Source organism: Cyrtonyx montezumae, unplaced genomic scaffold (genome assembly GCF_038088225.1).
Source record: "Cyrtonyx montezumae isolate F1298 unplaced genomic scaffold, pur_monq_1.0 scaffold_10, whole genome shotgun sequence".
Classification (NCBI taxonomy): domain Eukaryota; kingdom Metazoa; phylum Chordata; class Aves; order Galliformes; family Odontophoridae; genus Cyrtonyx; species Cyrtonyx montezumae.
The window spans coordinates 52,772,422-52,793,995 of record NW_027071826.1 but is presented as its reverse complement, the minus strand read 5'-3'; the positions used below and the strand labels follow the sequence as shown (position 1 = coordinate 52,793,995).

At 44.5% G+C, this 21,574-nt stretch overlaps 1 protein-coding gene across 1 annotated transcript in view; it reads right to left on the bottom strand.

Annotated features, from left to right (window-relative positions):
• Positions 1-14,060, bottom strand: part of NELL1 (neural EGFL like 1) — a 249,335-nt gene extending 235,275 nt beyond the window's left edge. The window contains exons 1-3 of the mRNA XM_065755619.1: positions 13,611-14,060; positions 13,058-13,301; positions 9,695-9,823 (exon numbers count right to left, since the gene is read on the bottom strand). Coding sequence (XP_065611691.1) covers positions 9,695-9,823; positions 13,058-13,301; positions 13,611-14,060 — 823 coding nt within the window. The remainder of the gene's footprint in view (positions 1-9,694; positions 9,824-13,057; positions 13,302-13,610) is intronic.
• Between the last annotated feature and the right edge of the window lie 7,514 nt (positions 14,061-21,574).

The window sequence follows — 21,574 nt, the reverse complement described above, 5'->3', positions numbered from 1 at the left end:
CCCAAGGAGCAGTCTGAACAGAGCCAGCAGCTCTGGTGAGCAGCACTCATTTCCAGGCCTCACAACTGACACAGTCCAACTCCAGGGCTCTGCTTCAGAGAATGTTAAGTGCCAGTGCCACACAGGACAACAAACCACCTCAAATTCTGATTTCTCATTGACAGAGATAGCCCATAAGCCAGAATTTCAGAGTAATACCAAGATCCCAGCAAAGCAGAAGAGGCCAAAAACACCAACTGTGTAAAGAACCCCAGCCTCACCCCAGCAGGGCCACGCAGACAGCAGCTCTCATCTCCTCAGTGAAGGCCTGCATCCTTTACATGCACATCTGAGCACCAGGACTCAGCAGCTGATAGCTGTTCCTTAAAACAGAGGAATCTGGCTCAATTTCTTCACTCGCAGAGAGATTACAGTGCCCAGTGCTACTTCTGGCAGCAAACAGACCTGCCTACACCCACACAGAGGTTTTGATCTCCAGCAAAGCCTTTTCATCATAGGAATAATCCAACTAAAGGCAGTGGAATTATCCCACAAGTTCAAAGTAAGTATATGCCAACATGCTGTCGCAGTCAGAAGCTCCAACGGTAGCACTCAGTTACTTAATTACTTTTAAAGCATTTCACTTGTTTACTACTAAAAACCTTGTGTTTTTCCTTCATTTTCTTTATGCAATTTGTAAACAAACACATGCCACAGATTCATTCTCCCTTCTGTTTTCTTCACCTCAGGAAAAAACACTCACACATCGCTCCTGAAGAAAATTAACTCCTAGCTGTCTGTTTTATTTATGGAACGTGTGATAAAGGCACAGGGCATGATGTATTCGTCAAGGCCTCTCTCTGCTGAAGAACCAATTCTGCTGTCAGCTTCTTCACAGTTATATTTATAGTCAAGATTCTGGCTGCCTTTGCTCTGTGGAACACACGTGAGCACATTTATACCCAAATCTGTATCAATTTCACCTCTGTGAAGCGCTGAGCCCCAGTAAAGAGGCACGAGCAAGGCCAGCATGCCGAGCCATTCCCTGCAACTTTTAAACCAATTATTGGAGAGACCTAACCATTTTCTAAAATGCCACAATAATAACTGCTTTATCTTTTTACACCGTAATTATGATTTGGAGCATCGCTTTTCTTATTTCATCCAAGCACGCCACAACTCATGAATAAAATATGACAACTTTGATAGCATCCAATGCTGTGGGTTCATCCGTAACAGCAAACGTGCTTGGGGTACTAAGCGCTCCCTCTCACTCCACAAGCTTTTGTTTCAGAAAAACATGCTTTTATTTAAACAGAACCACCGCACGTGTCCCTCTTTTTTGCATTTCTTGCCGTTAGCAATAACACCAGCAATCATGTTTACTTTTTGTTTTAATGACTACGTTTTGAAACAATTAGGATGGCATAAAGCTAGAGGAGTGGAATATACCATTTGAAAGCTGGTGCTCACAAAACATCAAAAACCATTAAAAGCACTGCCAGCTTCAGAGAACAAAGGGCTAACTCACAGAGAGGCCTGCAACTTTTAAACACGTGAGCAATGCTATCACAAAAAAGAAACTTTGTTCTGCTCTGGTTTTGAGACTAATTATAGTGAAGTGAACCTAAGCAACTTCCCCTGCTTCGCTAAGAAGGCTGCTGTAACTAATACTGCAGTCCTGCATCAACAACTCCTCAGTCAAACTCCTTTAAAAGGAAGGCTGGAGAAAAAGGCCGGTGCATGAGGTTTCTGAATCACCAGCATCTCCCAATTTATTCTACTAATGTCACATTCTAAGGCTACGCTGCTTCATCTTCTAAACAGCATGACAAATATCTCCATAGACCACAAAAAGCCATGACACACGCATCAAGCCCACACTCCTCCCACACACCTTGGCTTGCTTGTTTTCCCTAGTCCCGAGAACAGGCTCTGAAATTCCAACACTGGCACACACGCAATGAGCAGAGAGGAGCAGAGGCAGGTCTGCGTGCCAACTGTAGGCAGCCTTTCATCAGAGAAGCAATGAGTATTTAACCTGCAAGGACCAGTTTCATGCTTGTTGTGCTCTCAGGGCATCTGTGCAACCTCACAGGTTACAAAACATAGAAGTCAGAGGAAGGAGGAGCAGTGAGAAGCACAGCTGCCTTAACACCACCGACTCATCCGACGTAGGAACCATCTGCTCCCACTGCTGCCAACTGGAGAGCTTCCAGCTTCAAACAGGAGCCACCAGTACACAGGAGGGGGGCACGAACCCCATAAAGCAAACCCCGCAGCTGCAGCCACACCGTACTACTTTTTATTGTTTTCCTGTTTAAGATAGAGAGGATCAGTGGGATATCCAGAAACATCAGCAGAGAGGGTAGGAGGATGGGGAATGGGAAGACTGTAATGAGAGATTTCAGGAAGCCAGAACGCCAGCACCCAGCTGGAGTACTGACTGTGTCAAATCAGTGATTCACAGACCCCTCTGTACTCACAATTACGGAATCAACTTGCCGATTCCAGCAGGTATGCAGGCTACGTAACTACTGATTGAATGTTTCAGTGGACACCAGGTGTCAAAACCTTTTTTTTTTTTTAGTAAATGGACAAAAAAGAAAAGAGGGAAAAAATACTCTGCATTTTGTATCACTGAATAGGTCACAAAAGGAAAGGCAATCACATGATATAATGCCATAAACCAGCACAGTATGACATGATTACTTCTCACCATTTATGTGGCAAAAATGAAAAATGAAGGGAAAAAACATCCTCCTCATGTCATTTATACACCCACACTGCAGGTGGCAAGACTAATCTAGAGTTTGGCATAGAAGAAGTAGGCTGAGGTCTCGAGTAGCATCTAATTTTTATTCTTGATAGGTAGTTGAAGGCAGCAGGGCTCTTCACTGCAGGAAGTTTTCCATGCCCGCCTCTTGCATTAAGTCGGTATCTGCCTTTGTGTACCTTCCAAAGGTATGAAACCGTAAAAAATAAACATTATCATGTGTCTTTCTTCATTTAATTATGCAGAACATACAGAAATATTCTGATCAGACATTAACATGTTTCCATCAGAACAGTTTTGAAAACCTAAAGTCCCCTCTTGGGGTTCAGAGCACCCATAAAGGGCTACCTGGCTTCACTGTCTACAGTGAGAACCCAGTGCTTCTGCTCTGCGAACCATTTTACCAAGCAGTGCTCCCATTCTGCTCCCTTTTATCCCAGCACTCATCCCATAAGCCAGACCTACAGCACCGGGCACAGAGCTCTCCACCCAGGGGACTCACACCCCAGGACAGAGGCACAACTGCACTGCTTCAATGTCCCAGGGCTCGCACTAGCACACACACCTGCTCTGTGAGATATTAGACAGAAGTAAGAGTATCATTCTGTAATTCTCCTTCTAAATAAGGAGTTAATAAAACGTGATCACATGCAGTATAATAAGACTTGAGAGTAACAGGTCACTAACATTGTCTGTGGGGAAAAAAGACATTTTTGTTGTGTTTCTGCTCTGATGAAGAAACAAGAAACTCCAACTGCTGTTCTCATTTTATCTAAACTCATTTCCCCTCATTTTAAGGACCTAGTTGCTCATGTAGTATGGGAAGCGTGTTACATTTACCAGTAACATCAGAAACTAATTCCTCCACTCTCCCTCCCCACCCAATGAAGAGTAGAGACCTTTTGCTTTCTTCCTGCTTATCTTCATTACAGGACTTTGCCAACAGGTTGCTGGAAGCATTCCAGGCTTTTAGCATACTACAGAAATACCCAAGTGCTTCTCCCACATCTCTCTGTACTTGTCACAGCAACAATGAAGACAGACAAGGAGAACAATTATTGTCTCCCAGCAAAGCAAAAGTAACTGCCAAGAGCAGAGGCAACAGAATTCGAATTCTCAGAATTCTTTCCTTGTCATTAAAGACATGATGGGAAACCCAAGAAGTGTCAAGTATAACAGAAGGCAGCACGAACAACCTCCAGGATGGAAAAAAAACCTGGAAATTAGTCACCGTAGTTTTGTACGGCCACATTTCTATTTTAATCTATGCTTAACTTTTACTTTTTAGAAGGATGAGCAGGGTAAAAAGGGTATACAAATTAAAGAGAAAATCCGTGAGGGTTCACAAATTACATGAGTATGTGGGATGCATTTTAGCCTTAGGGCTCCTGGGTAATTCAAATGGAGACAGGAGCAGAAACAGCCAACGCTAGCTGAGTATAGACAAGTGTCTTAAAAACCAGCTCTGGGCTCTGGCACAGGGAATAGCAGTATGCCTATCTTCAGAGCAGGAGAGCACTCAAGTCATCACTTATTTCTTGATGACTCACTTCACTCATCCCCACCCAGCTCATAACTGATTCCACATCATCTCCCTCTGCTGCAAATGGTCAGTTCTGCAGGAATAAAAACCCCTCAGGCTCATCTCTTCATCTCCACAAAAAGAAAACAGCAACAAAAGAAACCACTGCATCGCTTACCACAAAGCACACTAAAACATGAGCTACACTGAAAGGACAAATATAAATAAGAAGTTAGGCAGGCATCAGTGTTGAAGCCCCAGAGGAAACCCAGCCCCAGCCCTGCATGGACACGTGTTACAACACTGTCCTCCATGGCAGCAATGTACACTGCTTTCCAGAGGGCCCCTGCCTCAGTCAGCATGCAAAGAGCAAACAACATCTGTTAACAAACAAGGATTTTAGGTCTTATTTTAATTGTTCAAGGTGCGCCTCAAACAGTAAATCTACCGTATTCAAATCCTTCTCTGAAGACAAAACCATGACCAAGTTAATTATATCTGAGACTCCACAATTAATTAGTTTTTTGCACACCACTGCTGTTAGAGGAACGTGTATTAGTACCTCAGCTTTACAGGTGAACAACCTAAGCAGAGAAAATTAAGGTTCCAAGTCACTAATTAAATACACACGATCCAAGTTTTTATCCTCCAAAAGCATGTTAAAAATTAGCACACAGCACAGACACCCTACAGCACGGCTAAACCTGAGCTACCAGTGCTTTTTTCCCTATTTTGCAGATCCTACTGCAACCAAACCTTCACCTGAGCCCTCCCCACCCAGTGGAAGACCACAGAGCCCAAGTTTCTCACTCCATACCAGCTGCTCCCCTCTCTGTCCAGACTGCTTGTCCCTGCAGCTCCAGTGACCACCCTTATCCCCATGCCCATCTCAACACCCTTGCACTCCTGTGTCTGCACCCTGCTTTCTGCCCAGCCACCACTTCCTTGGCCTCAACCTCCTCACCACAGCTGCTTCTCTTCTCTCCCCTCCATCTATCTCCCTGGGAGTCCCAGTTTTCTTGCCCTGCCTATCACAGTTCATCTCATCCAACTGGTGTTGGGGTGGAAAGCATGAGAACAACCACAATCTCATAAAGAGACAGAGTCCCTGCTCCCCATCATGCTGACAGACACGAACTGGAGAAGCTGCTCTTTCCTTCATCACCCTCACGCAGGCTGTAGGTAGTACACAGGGTGAAATTAGGATAATTCCTAATTTAAGGGCAAACTTGAAAAAATAACTGCCAGATTGGTAGGAAGAGGAATGACAAGTCCTGAATCAACTTCTTGTGGGAATTGCTTTGCAGCTAAAGGCTTAAAGCCTCTCTTCAAGAGATATGTTGAGGGAAAAGGAATTAGAAAGAAATGAGCATAGCTGATGGGTCATAAAAGGAGTAAAATTTTCCTTCCACAATGAGAACTGAGTGCTGAACAAAAGTCACTGTTTAAGGTAATCGCATAAGGTAACAGGTTAAAGGCCTAAACAGGCCCACTCTGCCTAGAAAAATGCTGACCAAATAAGTGCCTCCTCAGGCAGGTTGAGGTTTCTGCCTACAGGGCCATAATAAGCCCCGCTTCTCTGTTGTCTGAAGTACAGGATGGGACTGAACTCCATAGAGCAGGACATTTGCTGCTCAAAGCTTCTTAACATAGTGAAATGTATACCATAATCCTCTTCCAGGAACTCCAGTATCATTTTCTCATGGTGTTCAGATAGGATTCACAAACATGTCTCATGCAATTTTTGTAAGATGTTGTAATACGTTAATTGGACGAACGATGCTTCCAATACACTCCTTTGAGTTAGGCTTCCCACATGCTCCCCTAACTGATTCCCTGAATTCTCTGGGCTCATGGCTGGAGGCAAAGAGACATGGGGTTGGACACCAGGACCATGGGATCCCACTCTCCAAGAGCACCCTACTCACGAGTTTACCCTCACCTTCTTCTTGTCCTTTCCTGCTGGAATGAACAGTCTGGATGCAACAGTTAATCCCCCTCCTCTTTCAATTATTAATGATAAAATAAGACACCACAGTGTTAGGGATAATATCTGACAGTTGGAATTATGCAAACAGCCTAATACATGAGTAAATTTCATCTAATTCTTGCTGTCAGCACTTACACCACTTTTCTGATTCCCTCATCCCTATTTCACAGATAACGGGACTGAAACATCCAAGAATTGGGACTGATCAATCAAAAAAAAAAGATTCAAGCTGAAATACTCCAATAATTAAAGAAAAATCCCAACAGGACTGCTCAGATGACTGCACTTAATTACAGATTTCTATGCTTTTCTGAATTAGGAACAGATTTACTCATCCAAAGGCAACCCGCATCTCTCAATTGCCGCATTGGTTCTATCACACTGTCACACAATTTGGACTGGAGTTACATTCTTTGCCTGTAAAACCGTTTCACACAGCAACCCAAGTTTCAGCTCTTACTACCAATATTATAAAATCAGGATACTGTACTGGCTTCAATTGAGGACGTTCTGGACTTCAGGGAAAAAGTCCTTCCACATTTCCTTTGCAATACATCAAATCATGATGTTAATCCCCAGAAATTTCATAACAGTCACTCTGTAAGAGAGCTAATGTCACTGATGAAAGAAGTCCCACTAAAAATAGTAGTTTTATCTTCCTATCACTGCTATTACTTGTTCGTTTTTTAAATCTTTTTGCTTCTAAATATAACTGAGTGTCCAAAACTCATAAAGCCTTCAGCATCAAAGAGCTTAATTTACACAAAAAGAATCTTGCTAGGGAAAATGATTTACATTTTTACTACAGTGGTATGCATTCTGGTTTGGGGCAAAATTACTACTTCTATACCTCACCGATGTAGACTTTCAGGGATGCACAAAGTAACACCTCCAGTTTGAATAGCTCTAGTGAAATCATTTCAGGAATCTTACGAGACAGAAAACATTCCCAGGGGAACATTTATTTAAGCTCAGAGTCCTATTATATTGCTGTAGGGACACAGGCAAAGTGGGGGTGGAGGCAGGGAGCAGACAAAACCTCCCCTGTGAAAACCACACGCCAAAAAACAAGCTCACAAAATTACATGCTTTTTCCCCAAACTAGGGGATTCTGAGTGGTGAAAGCACAGAAGTGGTCTCCTAACAAGGCTCCCTGATCAGCAATCAGCCTGCTAGGTGTGGTGGGATCTCTCCTGCCTGGAGTGCAGCAAGGCACAGCACACGCCAGCTACTGGCACCCGATAAGAGCTAATCAAAGCAAAGCTCTGCTGAAAGAGAGCAGCAAGTCCAACAGGATACAGACATTTCTCAGCTAAGCACTAATTTTCAAATCTTTTCTCTCCCCCAGGACTGTCACGTTGGCTGGATTTTTGTGAAACTGTGGGGAAAGAAAGTACAATTCCTTCCAACTTTGACACAGCAGTTGCCCATACATTCCCACGGGTTCTGTACTAGTTTTAGCACATGGCATGATAAAAATCAAAATTAAGTATCTTCTGGCTCCAGCCAAAGGACCTGGCAAATAGCCTAACTGTAGCTGTAAAGTCAGTCACTTCCATTGCTAAATGAGACTTCATACAGCTGCTGACATTTAACAAATAACAGATAGGAATCAGAAGGGAAGCAGCCAGCGGGCGGCCTCAGACTTCCATCCTATCTGACAACAGCAGCAGAAGAGCCCTCACAGACCTCTCTCAGGAAGGAGCAACACTCCAAAGGTCTTGAGTCCTCTCCTAGCTCCAGGGCTGACGAGCTTAACTGAAGACACTAACTTCCCACGCCATCTTCCTAGAAGTTTCATGCTACAAGCAATATGCAAAAACAAGACTACTCCTGTGTGTGTATATTTAAAAGAAGATTTTTTTGTTGGGGGAATTGAAAAAGCTTTATTTAGCTAATTACAGACTCTGAGTTGTATATTCACTTCATATCGTGAACTTCTGTTCAAGGCTTTGCAGAACATCTATTTTTTGTTATGTCTGCTCATGTGAACTTTACAAACTGTACATTATCTACATCAGTCTTCTCTACATTTGAAAACTACAGCCAAGGGAAAAAGGAATGAATACACCTAAGATTTTCACCATTAGTCTTTCAAACTTCCAGCATCAAGGGACTCCAGCGGTGTCCCAGAAAAACACATCTGAACCACCTCCCCTGCAGCTCCCACTACCAGTCTGCAAAATATCACCAGGAGGGTTCATCAGCACAGGTGCTGCGCAGAACAGCAACTGGAAATTACCAAACCATTTAAGTCAGACAGGCCACTGCTATCTTCAGAGGAACATCATAGTAATACTTCAGTATTATTCATCCGTAACACACAAACCCATAGTCAAGTGTATCAGATGAAAAACTACTGATAACTTCAAACGATTAAATTAACACCCGTCTTCTGAGCACTGATCTGGCAAACAGTGAGAATTCACTGCTCAATGTAGCATAGAAGACTGGAAATATGACTAACAAGACCCAAGAAAGTCTCCTGAAGTGTCAGCTACACCACCCAAACTGGCCTTGACCAGGCACAAATGAACTAAGATCACAGATCTGCTTCTTTTATTATTTGCAAGAAAGTCCACAGTAGCGCAGATCCAGAGGAAAAACTAAATGGGATCATCATCTTTTGCCTCTAAGGATTATCTACAGAGGGGAGAGAGAAAGATATCAAAATTAAGACCCTAATATACCCACTTTAATGCATAGTAAAAGCATAGTGAGGAAGAAACAAACAGAGAGAGCCTCCACAATTGAAGTGCTGCTACCCATGCTTTAATATTTGTTCATCTCAAGTGATATAAATGCCTTTCCCATGAGACTTTCTCTTTTAATCTGGGCTGATGGTAAAGCTTACCCATTCATCCTACATTTCACTCACTTAAAAAGAAAATAATAAAACATTTCAAGCATTATCTGAGAATATTGCATGAAAAATTTCATTACAACTCAAGCCATTTATTCTTTTCCTGGTACTCAGCTCTGACACTTGAACACAATGCAGTTTGACTTTCTTACTTTAGCAGTTCTCAGATTTGATGAAAGACTTGCTATATGCTACCAACCAGTGTCAAGACATTAACTGCCTTCTCCTAACTACACAGCTTCAGTTCTGCAAGTCTCTTTTATGTGTCCAATAACAGAGAAAAAGCACCCAAGAATACAACAGCCTATGTCTAGGAACCATATTGACATGTTTAATTGGAAAAAATACTGGGGAGTATCATAAACCTAACAAAAAAAAACTTCCCTAGAGACTGCTAACCTCAGTGACCTGGCAGCACACGCACAAAAATAGAAAAAAAACAACCCAAACTATTTGGTATTTCAGCTAAAGAAAGTGACAGGTAAGCCCATCATTGCAGGGAATCCAGCATCAAAGCTCACGCAGGCAGAACTGGAAAATGAGAGTCAAGAACATGCGTCTTACCTTGAAATAAAAATGCTTTGCTGGCATTGTGCAGTCCTGAGACCTGTGTTACCCCAACAGTTGTATTCACAAGATCCAGTTCTGTGATGATATCAATTTGTAAGTCAGGGTCCATTCCAAATCCTACAGCTGTTGGAAAAGAGGGAGAGAGACTGAGAGTTAGATCAATTTTTATTTCAAACCAGATAATGAAAAGAACAGAGTAGAATATCTAGTGTAGGTACTTCCAGTATCCTCACAGACACACAAGGTATATGGTCATTACTTAGAAGACGCAGTAATTCTGCTGCAAAATGAAGATATTCTTCCCCAATTCTTTCAGTCAAGCTGTTTCCTTTCCACAGCTTTTATTATGCACAACTTTAAACATCACAAAACTGATACGTTCGTCCAGCATTCTTTTAAGGCTGAAAAGTAATAAATAAAAGTGTAAGCACCTGCACAAAAGGATGAAAGAGATTCACAGCATACAACTACTGGCTTCAGAATTCTCAAGGAGACACACGGGCTGGAAATTCCTCTCACGTTTCATACCTGGCTTACACCAACAGATCAGGCCCTACAGATCAGTCTAAATATAAACTATTTTCCCAAATGGACAGAATGACCCTAGAGGAGATACGGTACCAGGATGAAAGATGCCATGATCACAGAGCCCTGGGTTCATAAAGCTTATGGAGCTTGTCTTCTGTATTTAAGCTCAGTCAGTTCCCATAGAGCACACCAAAGCCAACCTACAAAGTAGAAACATTCGTTTACTGAAATCTAAACCTGCAGAAGTGCCTCCTGAAGATAGAAGGATGAATCCAGACCTAAGATTTAGACAGGCTCACACCCGAGAAAAAGGTTGATCACCCCTCTGATTGATAGGGAGGGGCAGAAAAGATGCACATTCAAGTAGTTCGAAGTTACTGCGTTCAAAAGTTCAGGGCAACCTAACAGCTACGGCACAGCAGATTTCTAAACCTATCTCCTTTCTCGAGGGATGGCAAGAAGCCAGCCTCATCTCAGTAAATTCCTCAACAAAGCAATAAATATAGCACAAGACCTGTGCCCGAGACACAGGTCAAATGACCTCACGCAAGATTCAAGCACTTTCCTAATGAAAATCTTTGCTAACGTCATTAGTAATGGAAACAGGCTCTGAGAATGAAAGCCTGATGCAGCCAAAGTCAGTGGTAAAACTGCCACTGACTTCCATGGGGCAAGAACATTAGCTGTGAAACACATCCAGATGGATTTCCTCTGAGTGGACTCCACGTTCAAGTCTAAATTGATTTATTTAGCATTCCAGGACCGTGCTGCTGGATCATTTAAGCAGCTAATCCCCTCATCTGGTTCTTTGAACGGCTCTAAAAAATTACTGAGGTATTCAGAATGAACAAGTTACATATTCTACTCATAAATCATCTGTACCACAGTACTTTCTCCTTTCTCTTACTGGGATATTAAAACTTCCCTTGATAACATGCTGCGCTAACACAGAGGATGCTATTGCACAGTGAGCTGAGCAATAAAAAACTTCAGGAAGACAGCTCTTAAAAGGTCTCTAACGACCTTACTCTACAATGAGATCCAAGATCCAGAGGCATCGGCAGAACTGAACCTCCACAAGTGCCAACGTACCAATGTTGCGTACGGACACAGTGCTCTCATGAGGACATGGGGATAAATACCACTTGGTAGGAAGCTGAAACCAGGGAATACGAACCCAGGTAAACTTATCCACAAGTAAAGCTTCACAGGTAGTCTGCAGCACCCTCAGGTTTTGGGACTATCTGTGCCTTCACCCGCCCCAGATGCTCAGACACTACAGGACTACAACTGATGCTGTGCATATTGGGAGACCACAAACATCTTCTGAGAGAAACCCAGGCATGGGAAACACGGTCAGCCCGCTCTTCTGCTCCCAAACCCCTCTCACACAGCAGTCAAGGTGCTCCTGAAGCCAAGCTGGGGTCCTGCTATAGGCAGCATCAGCCAGTGACTAGTTGCACTTAGCACACCTGCCTCCAATCAAGGGAGAACTTCTCTACCTATCCATTCCCAACCTACTGCAACTCTACCAGCGTGAAGGCTGCAACCAGAGAACCCCAGGCACAAACACAGGTAATACAATATTATTAGAGGGAGAAGCCTCTCTGGACAAAACCATAATAGCAAAGGTTATTCAGGAAGAAAAACAGAATTATAACTTCTTCTAAAGGATTTTATTCGGGAGAAAAGCCACACACTACGGATTGCATAAGCTAACTGATCAGACCATCTCCGCTTTCCCTACCGAGAGCAGAGTACACTGTTCCTTATTGGAATAAGGTTAGATGTGTCTGGAGCCACGAGAATCTACCGCTACGAGGGCAGACAGGGCAGAGACTAAAACTTGCCCAATAGAAAAGACAAACCACATCCAGCAAGACAAATCCTGACCATGTTCAAGCCAGCGAAAGCTCTGCCACTGACATCAAGAGGGGGAGGACAAGAAACCACATCGAGCACGTATAGACACTCCCATAAATCACAGGAGCTCCACTGCTCTGTTAAGCTTGTTTATTCCAGCCTGAGTACCCAGGGCTCAACAAGTACAGATCGCTGCAGCTCCGCAGGCTTCAATTTATGCCAGGGAAGGATCCTGCGTGACAACTTCAGCGTGCCCCCTCCCAGCTTTCCAAATGCTTACAAAAATAAAGGAGATTCCTCCTCATGCCACAGACACTGCCGAAAGCTGCTTTAAACACACAGTCATTTTTAAGTCACCTTCCCCAGCCCGCAGCAAGCACTCAGAAGCCTGGTTAATAATTAATAAACAACAAATCAGCAGTTTCGGTATCATAACTAAGTCTCCTTTTCCCCCCATGGTCTCTCAGGCTCTATAGGAAGGATTCCACAGGCATACTGACCACATCTAGCATGTTCTGCTGCCTCCCTCCAGCAGGGGGAAGGCTGCAAACGCTACTTCTTTTTGGAAGTGAAAATTAACCATCGACCCATGAGCCCATATTGGAGAGTCGTGCAAAGCTCGGGCTCCATCCCCACCGACGGAGCTTACAGTTCCTATTTAAAGTAATTGGGCCATTTCCCTCCCATCAGCGGCTTACACAAGCGAAACTCCCAACTAATTCACTCAGAGGGTTGGCACGGGAAGCGTCTCAGTACTCGGCGGATTTGGCCCAACGCAAATTGAAGGCGCAACGGTAAGATTAGAGGATTAAGCCATATAATTACGAATGATGTCACGAGGAAATCCCGAAAAGAGATTAATTCCCCCTCACAGCTCCGACAGCTCGTACGCTCTGCCTAAGCCGCTATCAGCTGCACTCGAGCCCCGGCAATCGAGGCACTCTCCTGCTGGCTGATGCGTCCCACCTGCCGCGCGCAGCACGCTCCTCGCTGCTCCCCACCCCGCCTGCCCGTGCGCTGCCTGGGGACGGAAAACTTTCAGGGCATAGCACAGCTGCACCCACACGCCGTCATCCAGGTGCTGCTGGGAACCTCCACCCGAACCGTTCTGCTCGGCCCTGCCGCTGCTCTTTGCACACAAAGAACTTTCCGAGCGGCTTCGCCATCCCGAGTGGGAGCGTTCGGGGTCCACCGCAAGCGTCTGTGTGCACTGCCGGGGGGGGGGGGAGGGAGGGGAACGCTGTAAGGACAAGCGGCGCGCTCTCCCAACTATCCCACACCCCACCAGTTTCAACGGGAAAACCCTAAGAACCGTTATCAGAGCACCGCTTTCTCCTCACTAATCGCGCCGCCGCATCTCTCCGCGAGCACAACATCCTCCGGGCCGAGAGAACAAAGCCACCGCAGCCTCTCATCCCCACCCCTCAACTTTCCCTCCCCCTGAGCTCCCCGCAAAGTTTCCCCCCGCCGTGCTCCGGCCCCGCTCTCCCCGGGGAGGCGGCCCCATCCCATCCCTTACCTGCCCCGGCCGCACACGCCCAGAGGAACACGAGCGGACCCATCGGCGCGGCGCGGGCGGCGGCCGCCTCCCTCCCTTCCCCGGCGGCGGCGGCTGCTGCGGAGCGGAGCCGAGCCGAGCGCAGCCTCCGAAGCGCGGAGCGGCTCCGGCAGCGGCGGCTCCGCCCGCTGCCCAGGCGCGGCCCCGACGCCCCCGCGGCGGGGGCTCCCCGCCCGCCCCCCGCCGTGACGCGCGGCCCCCCCGGGCCTCTCCAGCGCCGCCGCCCGGCAGCCGAGCGCGAGCATCCCCGCGCGACGCGTACCTTGCTGCTGTCCTCGCTCGAGCCGCCTCGCTGCTCTCCTTTGCTCCGCGCCTGCCAAGCGCAGAAAGGGGAAAGCGCTTCAGCGCGTTCTCAAGGCAGCGCAGAAGCTGCTCGAAGCTGCTGTTTTTAAAGCATCGCTTCGCCCGCATTTTATCCCCCTCAGGCCTTGAAGTTGGGTCACTCTTGGAGAATAAAGCCGTTCTAGCTCCCAGCCCCACCCCTGCACGCCTGATTTAAAGCTGTGTTAGAGATGAGGAGCCGCAGCTGGAGCCCCCGCCTCATCCAGTGCCGGCCCAGCTGCCCCAGCTTCGTTGCAGATCCAATCAAGCCCCGTCTGGGCCCTCGTCACTGCCATTTCACCACGGTGCACGGGGCTCTGCACACCTGACAGAGCTGTGGGTGCCCCCGATCACTGTCTGGACGTGGAGGCCTTTATGGGTCCTTTCTAACGATTCTATGAAAAAGAAATAATAAACCTATTCTTATCTTAGGGGGCAGTTGTGCTCATGCACCTTTACAACAGCACGATCAGAATGCAGTGTGGCTGCTGAACAGATAATTTAGTAAGATCACTGCAAGCAGCTGTTCGTGGCTGCTAGCAGGGTGTGCTCTCCAGGAAACCTCGGGCTGGTCACCCCACCTCAGCCGTTCACCTCCAGTGCCAGCAAACAGCCTTTGCTCAAATGTAGCTCTGTACATTCTTGCTTTTATTTAGCGTGTTATCAGCACTGCTCCTAGCCCTGAGGCATGGAGAGGTGTACACTGTATATGCAGATGTGTATATGTTACGTAGCCATAGCAACAAAGAAACCAAGGCAATGGCACACCTTCAGGTGAAGACACACCTTTCTATCCCATCCGGATACTCACAATTTAAGAGATTTCTTTCTAAGAAATGCAGCCATACATCCAATTCATGGTAGCTCAGCTACATGTGTGCTCACAAAATAACAAAATCAGGGTTTAGCTATGCACAAAATCAAATCTAATTTGCCCTGGAACATTCTCATCTCTGTTGTGAGCAGATGGCCATGGAAACATACAGATTGGAGAAGACTTCTAAGATCCCCACGTCCAACTGCAGCCCACCCCGCCGTGCCCACTGCCCCAGTGCCACATCCCCACGTTCCTTAACCACCTCCAGGGACAGTGACTCCACCACTTCCCTTCTCACCACCACTGGGTTGTTCAGCTGGCCGGAGCAGTACAGCAAACAGTGGGCAGAAGATCTCTGAAAAGAGCAGGGAGATTCACATGGATCCTCTCCCAGCCCTACACTCAGAGAGCACACACTGGCTGAGCACTGGTTATCTCGCACACACTCCTACTTTTTTACACTGAAGAAGAGTAGCAAAGAAGGCCAAAAATAAAAACAGCTTTGTCCCCACCAACACTGTTCCCCACACCTACTCGGCACCAAATTCCCCTCCTTCATCATCACAAAAAAAGCTGATGTTCTGGTATGATCTACTTGGAAATATATATAAATAGCCACAAAGCGTGACATTCAAATAAGACTTAGAGCTGTGTTCCTGAACATTCGTAGCAATTAAAAAAAAATATCTGATGTCATGGCACTTCAGCAAGAATGAAGTGTTATTCCTGGCAAGCTAGCTGGATATCAGCTCAGATAATATTCCTGTGAAAGACAGTTCTTGCACTGCCACTTGGACACCGAATGCTTCTTGATTTTGACCTAAATTACTGTGACACTGCTAGCTGTGAGGTGTTAAGCTGCTACTTCTTCCAGCTACAAAGCTAGTGGCACTCTGTCGTTTGACGGAGCATTCCTGACTAAGCCTGGCCTTTCTTTAATGCAGTTTGCAGCCCTCGGACAGCAGACACATGCAAGTGCTAAGTTCTGCCTACAGCACTGCCAAGCGTGGGCTCAATTGCCAGCGGATGTGCAGACACTGGAGAGATGACAGTGTCTGCACCTGGAGAATCACCTCCTACCTCACTGAGCAGGAAACCTCCCCCAGTTTCACTAGTGCTAAGGCTCATGCTCCTCAGAAGCCTGGCGATTCATATGGACAAAGTTAACCTGGCAGGCAGTAGGGGGCAACAATGTACAATAGCCACTCTTCGTGCCTCAGTTTTTCCTTCTAACAGGAGAGCAATGACACTCACCTGCCACTCAGGGCTCCTGCACTGCTTGCTGGTAACTGCAGCTATCTCCAAGATGAAATCTGTCCTACATGCACCAAGAATTCCTGCAGTCCTCAGTCATTAGGTCCTGCCACCTCCTCTGTCTTCACACACACTACTCGGAGAAAGGTAAGTTTATAGGTAAAAAAAAAAAAAAAAATCGAACAAACAAAAAAATAATGCTTTACTGAGGGAAACTGACTACCAGAACAGCTGGAGCAGTCCACAGTGCCATTGAATCACCCTCAGGATGAGACTTTGCTTGGAACTGCCACCACATTCTCAGCAGAGCAATCGTGTATCATTGGCCACCATATCTGATGCCCACGTTACCATCAGATATCACACTTCAGCTCTTGTATTTTTGTAATGCTTATTAAAAGCTCTTGTTTCCCAGCAGAGGAATAGGTCAGATTAGTATCATTAATGTCATTAAGTATCATTAGTAGGGCAGCGCTGTGGCGCACGCCGCTTGGCACTGCACTCAGCACACTGCAGGGATTCAGCTTTAAACAAAAGGTGCGATAGCATCGGGAAACACGGGCTTACACCTTCACTCTGCTCTTGACTCTGTCCCCTTTCACCTTCCCTTTATGCCTCCATCTGATAGAACCTCCACGGTTTGCAACAATTCAACAATCTTTGGGGTGACTTAATTGATGGGATAAAAAGGATTTAAACAAAGCCAGTTGGTCCTCTGATAAGCAATCAATTATTCTACAGGCCCCCGAGCACGCACACAGTTACAAACCCAGCCATTTAATTGATTCTTGTTTCTGCAGCTGTGCAATATCTCCCTTTCCCAAGAGGGCTGTTTCCAGTTGCTGCTCAAGGTTTCTAACAATCAAATGGATCAATTCTGCAGATACCTTAAGGCTGTGCGTTAAGTAAGAATGATGTCTGTAGTGTGTGTTGGGTGGAGAAAGAGAGCAGACAAGAAAATCTATTCACCAGAAAATGATAAGTAATTTTTTGTTTTAAACACTTGATATTTATTTAGAGTCTTTAGAGCCCATACATTATGGAATAATTTTAATTCATCACATCCAAATATAATAGGCAAATATATAATACAATAAATTGCATTTGTAGACATAAATACAAAATCTGAGGTAGGGCCTCAAGAATAATGACTTCTTTAACGAATAACATACAGCACTATATTATGCGCTACATGAGAAACGTGTGATGCAACCTTAGTAACATAATACATTTTCTCCACGTACAGCAATGAAAAAAATAAAACAAAATAAATCAACGACCTGGTTAGGGTACATATCTTTATCCATAGGCAGTAGTACCCCATAGAACGCCTGTAAATATATATATATATATATATTTATATATGACATTACGCAAGTAATTAAGATTTAACCCATCAGTGATGGGTCTGTAGTAAAGTGCCATAGGACACAGGGAGCAAATTCTCAGCTGGTGTAAAGTGTCACAGCTCCAAACAAAGCTGTGACAATTTATACCACCTAAGCATCCACCTCACAAGGTACTACTACATAATATAAATGACAGATAATATGTTTTAGTCAATCTATAATTTCCCTAAGAATGGAAGGTAGCGATAAGGCAAATGGTTACCTGAAGATGCATTTAGGTATTATGGGCAAATAATAATATTGCAAGCGATAAGGTCCAGCCCGGTTCTCCCCTTAAGTTAAACCCATCAGGGAAAACCTTCCCTCTTTGGTGATAGGCTGCCTGAAGGCAGAAACCATAAATAACCCACCCACTCTCCCTCAAAGTCATTAACCCGATTCCCTCTGGAATACCAAGACCTGCCATTTTACGAGTATCTGATGTGCAAACAGCTTAACTCCCAGCGAACAAACACAGGCCTGGTCACCACACCACACACAGCAGTGCTCGTGGCGAAACGGAGACGCCTTCTGGGAGGCCTCTTGCCAAAAGCTCTGCAGCCTGCAACCCACGCTCCATACCAGTCTTTCTCTGATTGCAAGAAAAAGTGGAGTTGCAGAAGAAGAAAACAACAGGAAATCAATCTCAGTCATAAATATGCAATCGCTTTTGTCGCAGGCAGCAAGAAATCGTATTATCCACGTAACTCTACGTATAATCAAAAAAAGACCAAAAGGCAACTGAAATAAACCAGCATTTTGAATTCCACAGCCAGCCACAGTGCATCAGAAGCAATGACCTTCAGTGCCGAGGCACATCTAATGCAGGGATCAAAACGGAGCAGAACCTAACAAAAAAAAAATATTTCAACCCAATTGAGCGTCACGTGAAGACAATCCAAGCCTCTCAATTAAAGGTCATTTTGTTAAACCCTTTTCTCGGGAGCAAAGTGCTGCCACGGCTAGCTGAAACACGAGTTCTGAACGTTGCATATTGAAAATGCTAGTAGGAAGACCCCAAAGAATTTGAAGATGGCGTTGTGATCTTTAATGCGTACAACAGTGCATTTCGGCTCATTTAGAAGTTTGATTTCATTTCAAAGAAAATATATGCAACAAAACTAATTCCCGTCAGATTTGAACATTTTTACTCACAAGATAAATAGATCTGCAAGTACGTACAACGCATTTTTACTAATATGGCTTTTTCCCCTCTTTTTTTTGTTTTTTGTTTTGTTTTTTTTTTCTTTTAAAGATCTTTACTGGTACTAATTAGTTACTAAATTTACTTTTAGAAAATTATCAAAGTACATGCAAACTTTTCTAGAACATACTAAACAAAGTGCATTCCCAAACTGCAAGGTTACTTCTCATTTAAAGAGGACACTGCTGGTCAATTTAATCTCAACATTCAGATTTGGGCAGTGAAATACCTTCTTTTAGAAGCCTAGTATGACAAACTTCTGCCTTTAATATACACTGAAAATTTCCTGTCTTTGGCGACCTCTTTCCTCTACCCTCTCCTCGTGTTTTTGCACACCTACTATTGAAGGTCAAACCCAAAGACAAAAATCAACTCAAAGGACATCACTCTGCCTTCAGTTTCAAAGTCAGGCCTAATCCTGTGATAAGGACTTGACCAGCACAGGAACAGCACAAATTAAAATCACACAGATTAATCACAGAATGCATGGAAGGCAATTTTTCGTATGTATTTCATTTTGGCAACCCAAGCCGAAGGACAGATATCATCACCTCGCAATACTCCTTCAAATGATATCTCTTTTGTTCTTAAGGCAGACAGCAACTGACTTCCTCATACCAAGACAATTTTATTGCAATTAGTTAATTCCAGTTCCAATGCATGTCCTGAGAGAAAGACAGGATGTGAAAGGATTCAGAACTATTACGTGTTTGGAGAGCTGTTTGTTTTTTCCTTAAGAGGAACAAGCCTATAGATTTATTAATTTTTATCGCAACAGTAACAAAAGCAAACTGGACTAGACTCCAAAAATCAAACCAAGAAGCTAGATATTATTGGTAAAGAGAGGCCTAGAGCTATATCCTGACCAAAAAGCCTAAGTCTCAGTGACTTAGCTTCCTTTCTTCACCCAGAAAAATGCTCTCAGCCCCAAGCAGACGTAGGGGCTAAATTTCCATTGCATCAGCGTGGCTTCTCACACCCGCCTCTGCCAAGACAATGAAAGCAAGAAGTAAGAATAGAAACTCCCTTAAGGAATAGCCGGAGAAGCTGAAAAGGAGGGGCACAGCTTTAAGGCAGAGAAGCTCACAGCGGGGTCCCATCCTTCTGCCCCATGAGATGGGGACCAGCAGAGCCTGTGGAGCAGAGATTCAGGGGCCAGCACAGATTGTAGCTAAATCCATCCTCAGTGACAACACTGATGGCGTTTTGCTTGTCCTGCACAAGGATTAAGGGTCTCCAGCAGTGCCTACAATTAGCAACACTAACTGCCCCATGGAAGAGGAAGTTCAGCAAAATGATTAATATATTTCATATACATATATATATACACACACAAAGAAAACAAGTTAACACGTAGAAGTGTTACGTCAAGGTTTAGGTTTTGCCTTGTTTTCTTCTACAGGAATGGAAAGACATGTCTACTGATCTACAGACACGCAGTAACTGAGGATTTACCTGAGACCCTGTAATATGAAGACAGGCTGACAAAGAACCGGAGAGAAACGGTCCCCTGAAAGGAAAGAACATTCACTGGCTACTACAGGAGTGTGTGTGGGGAGGGAAAAACAGGCTAAACTACTCTAAGCTCACACCTCTACACTGGTCGATAAGATATTTATAGGGACATAAAACATCACTAGCTCACATTACATGAACACTGGTCACTCTTAAAAAATATCATCTAAGTATGTATAGGATATTAACAAGATCATAAAGGTTATTATGTTTTTGCCAATTAGTGAAGATATATTTTTCTCCCTCATTCTAGTGCATTTACAATAAAATTGGCTAATTTTCTATTCAGTTAAATAAATGTACTCCTAAAAAGCTCTACTTTTACTCTGCTCAATAAGTTAACAATTATTTAAGTCTAGCACTCATATTGCCACACAAAATTGATGCCTAAAACGTAATGATTTAGAATGTCCTATCACTCCCCCTACCCCCAGCCCTCATGTTTTGTACATCTGTTGTTGCATCCCTGAGGATGACTGCAGTGGTTAATTGTTGCTTTTTTTGTTTCGTTTCTCTGTCATGATAACGTTCTAAACAGGAGGGGAAAAAAAAAGAAGAGAGAAGAAAACCATGTAAACTATGTACATTCCAGAGAATACCACTGTGAAGTATTGATGTGCTATATATATAATATATAGACAACTGGGGTTTTGCTGTTCCCCATTGGCTGAAAGAGAAGAATACATCTGCAAGTTGTTATAAAGAAGGAGAACGAAGGGGGACCCAATAGGCTGAGCAGCACATCTAACTTCTAATAACTGTTGTTGAGTGATAACAAGACTACGCTTACCACCATAAGAATACAAAGTTAGGCACAAATTATATGATGGCTTCTCAAGGAGATACTGTAAACAAAAGCAGAGAAACAAGGAAGCTGTGTTCAGAGTACTGAAGAGAGCAGAACCGCAGTCAGGAGGAACGGATATGCACTTGGCCAGAGCAGCCAGGTTTCAGATGCATGGTGTAACTGAGTTATTTCCAACAGAAATGACAAGAGAGCAAATTACACAAAGAAATGCATGACAGCACTCTCATTGGGATGCCCATGCTTCTCAATCCAGCACTACTCCCAAACCACCTCTTGACTCAAACACTATTTAGCTCCAATCTCAAATGATACATATATATATTTTTTTCCTCAACTTTGCTTCTACTTGAAAACATCAGATGAACACAGATCGGTGTTTCTGCTCTGATCCTCCAAGGGTCCCTGCTTGCTTTGATAGCAAGTCCTCAAAGTTAGCATACTTCATACTCATACAAGAACTGTGTGACGAGGTGAGACCGCTGTCAGTGTAGACAACATGACTCCACAAATCACGAGAGCCTCACGCCGGACTGATAGCAGGGCTGCAGGAGGTCCCCTCCTACGCTCACTTCCATCCTTCCCTTTGATTACATTGCTAACAAAATCCTAGTCCCATCT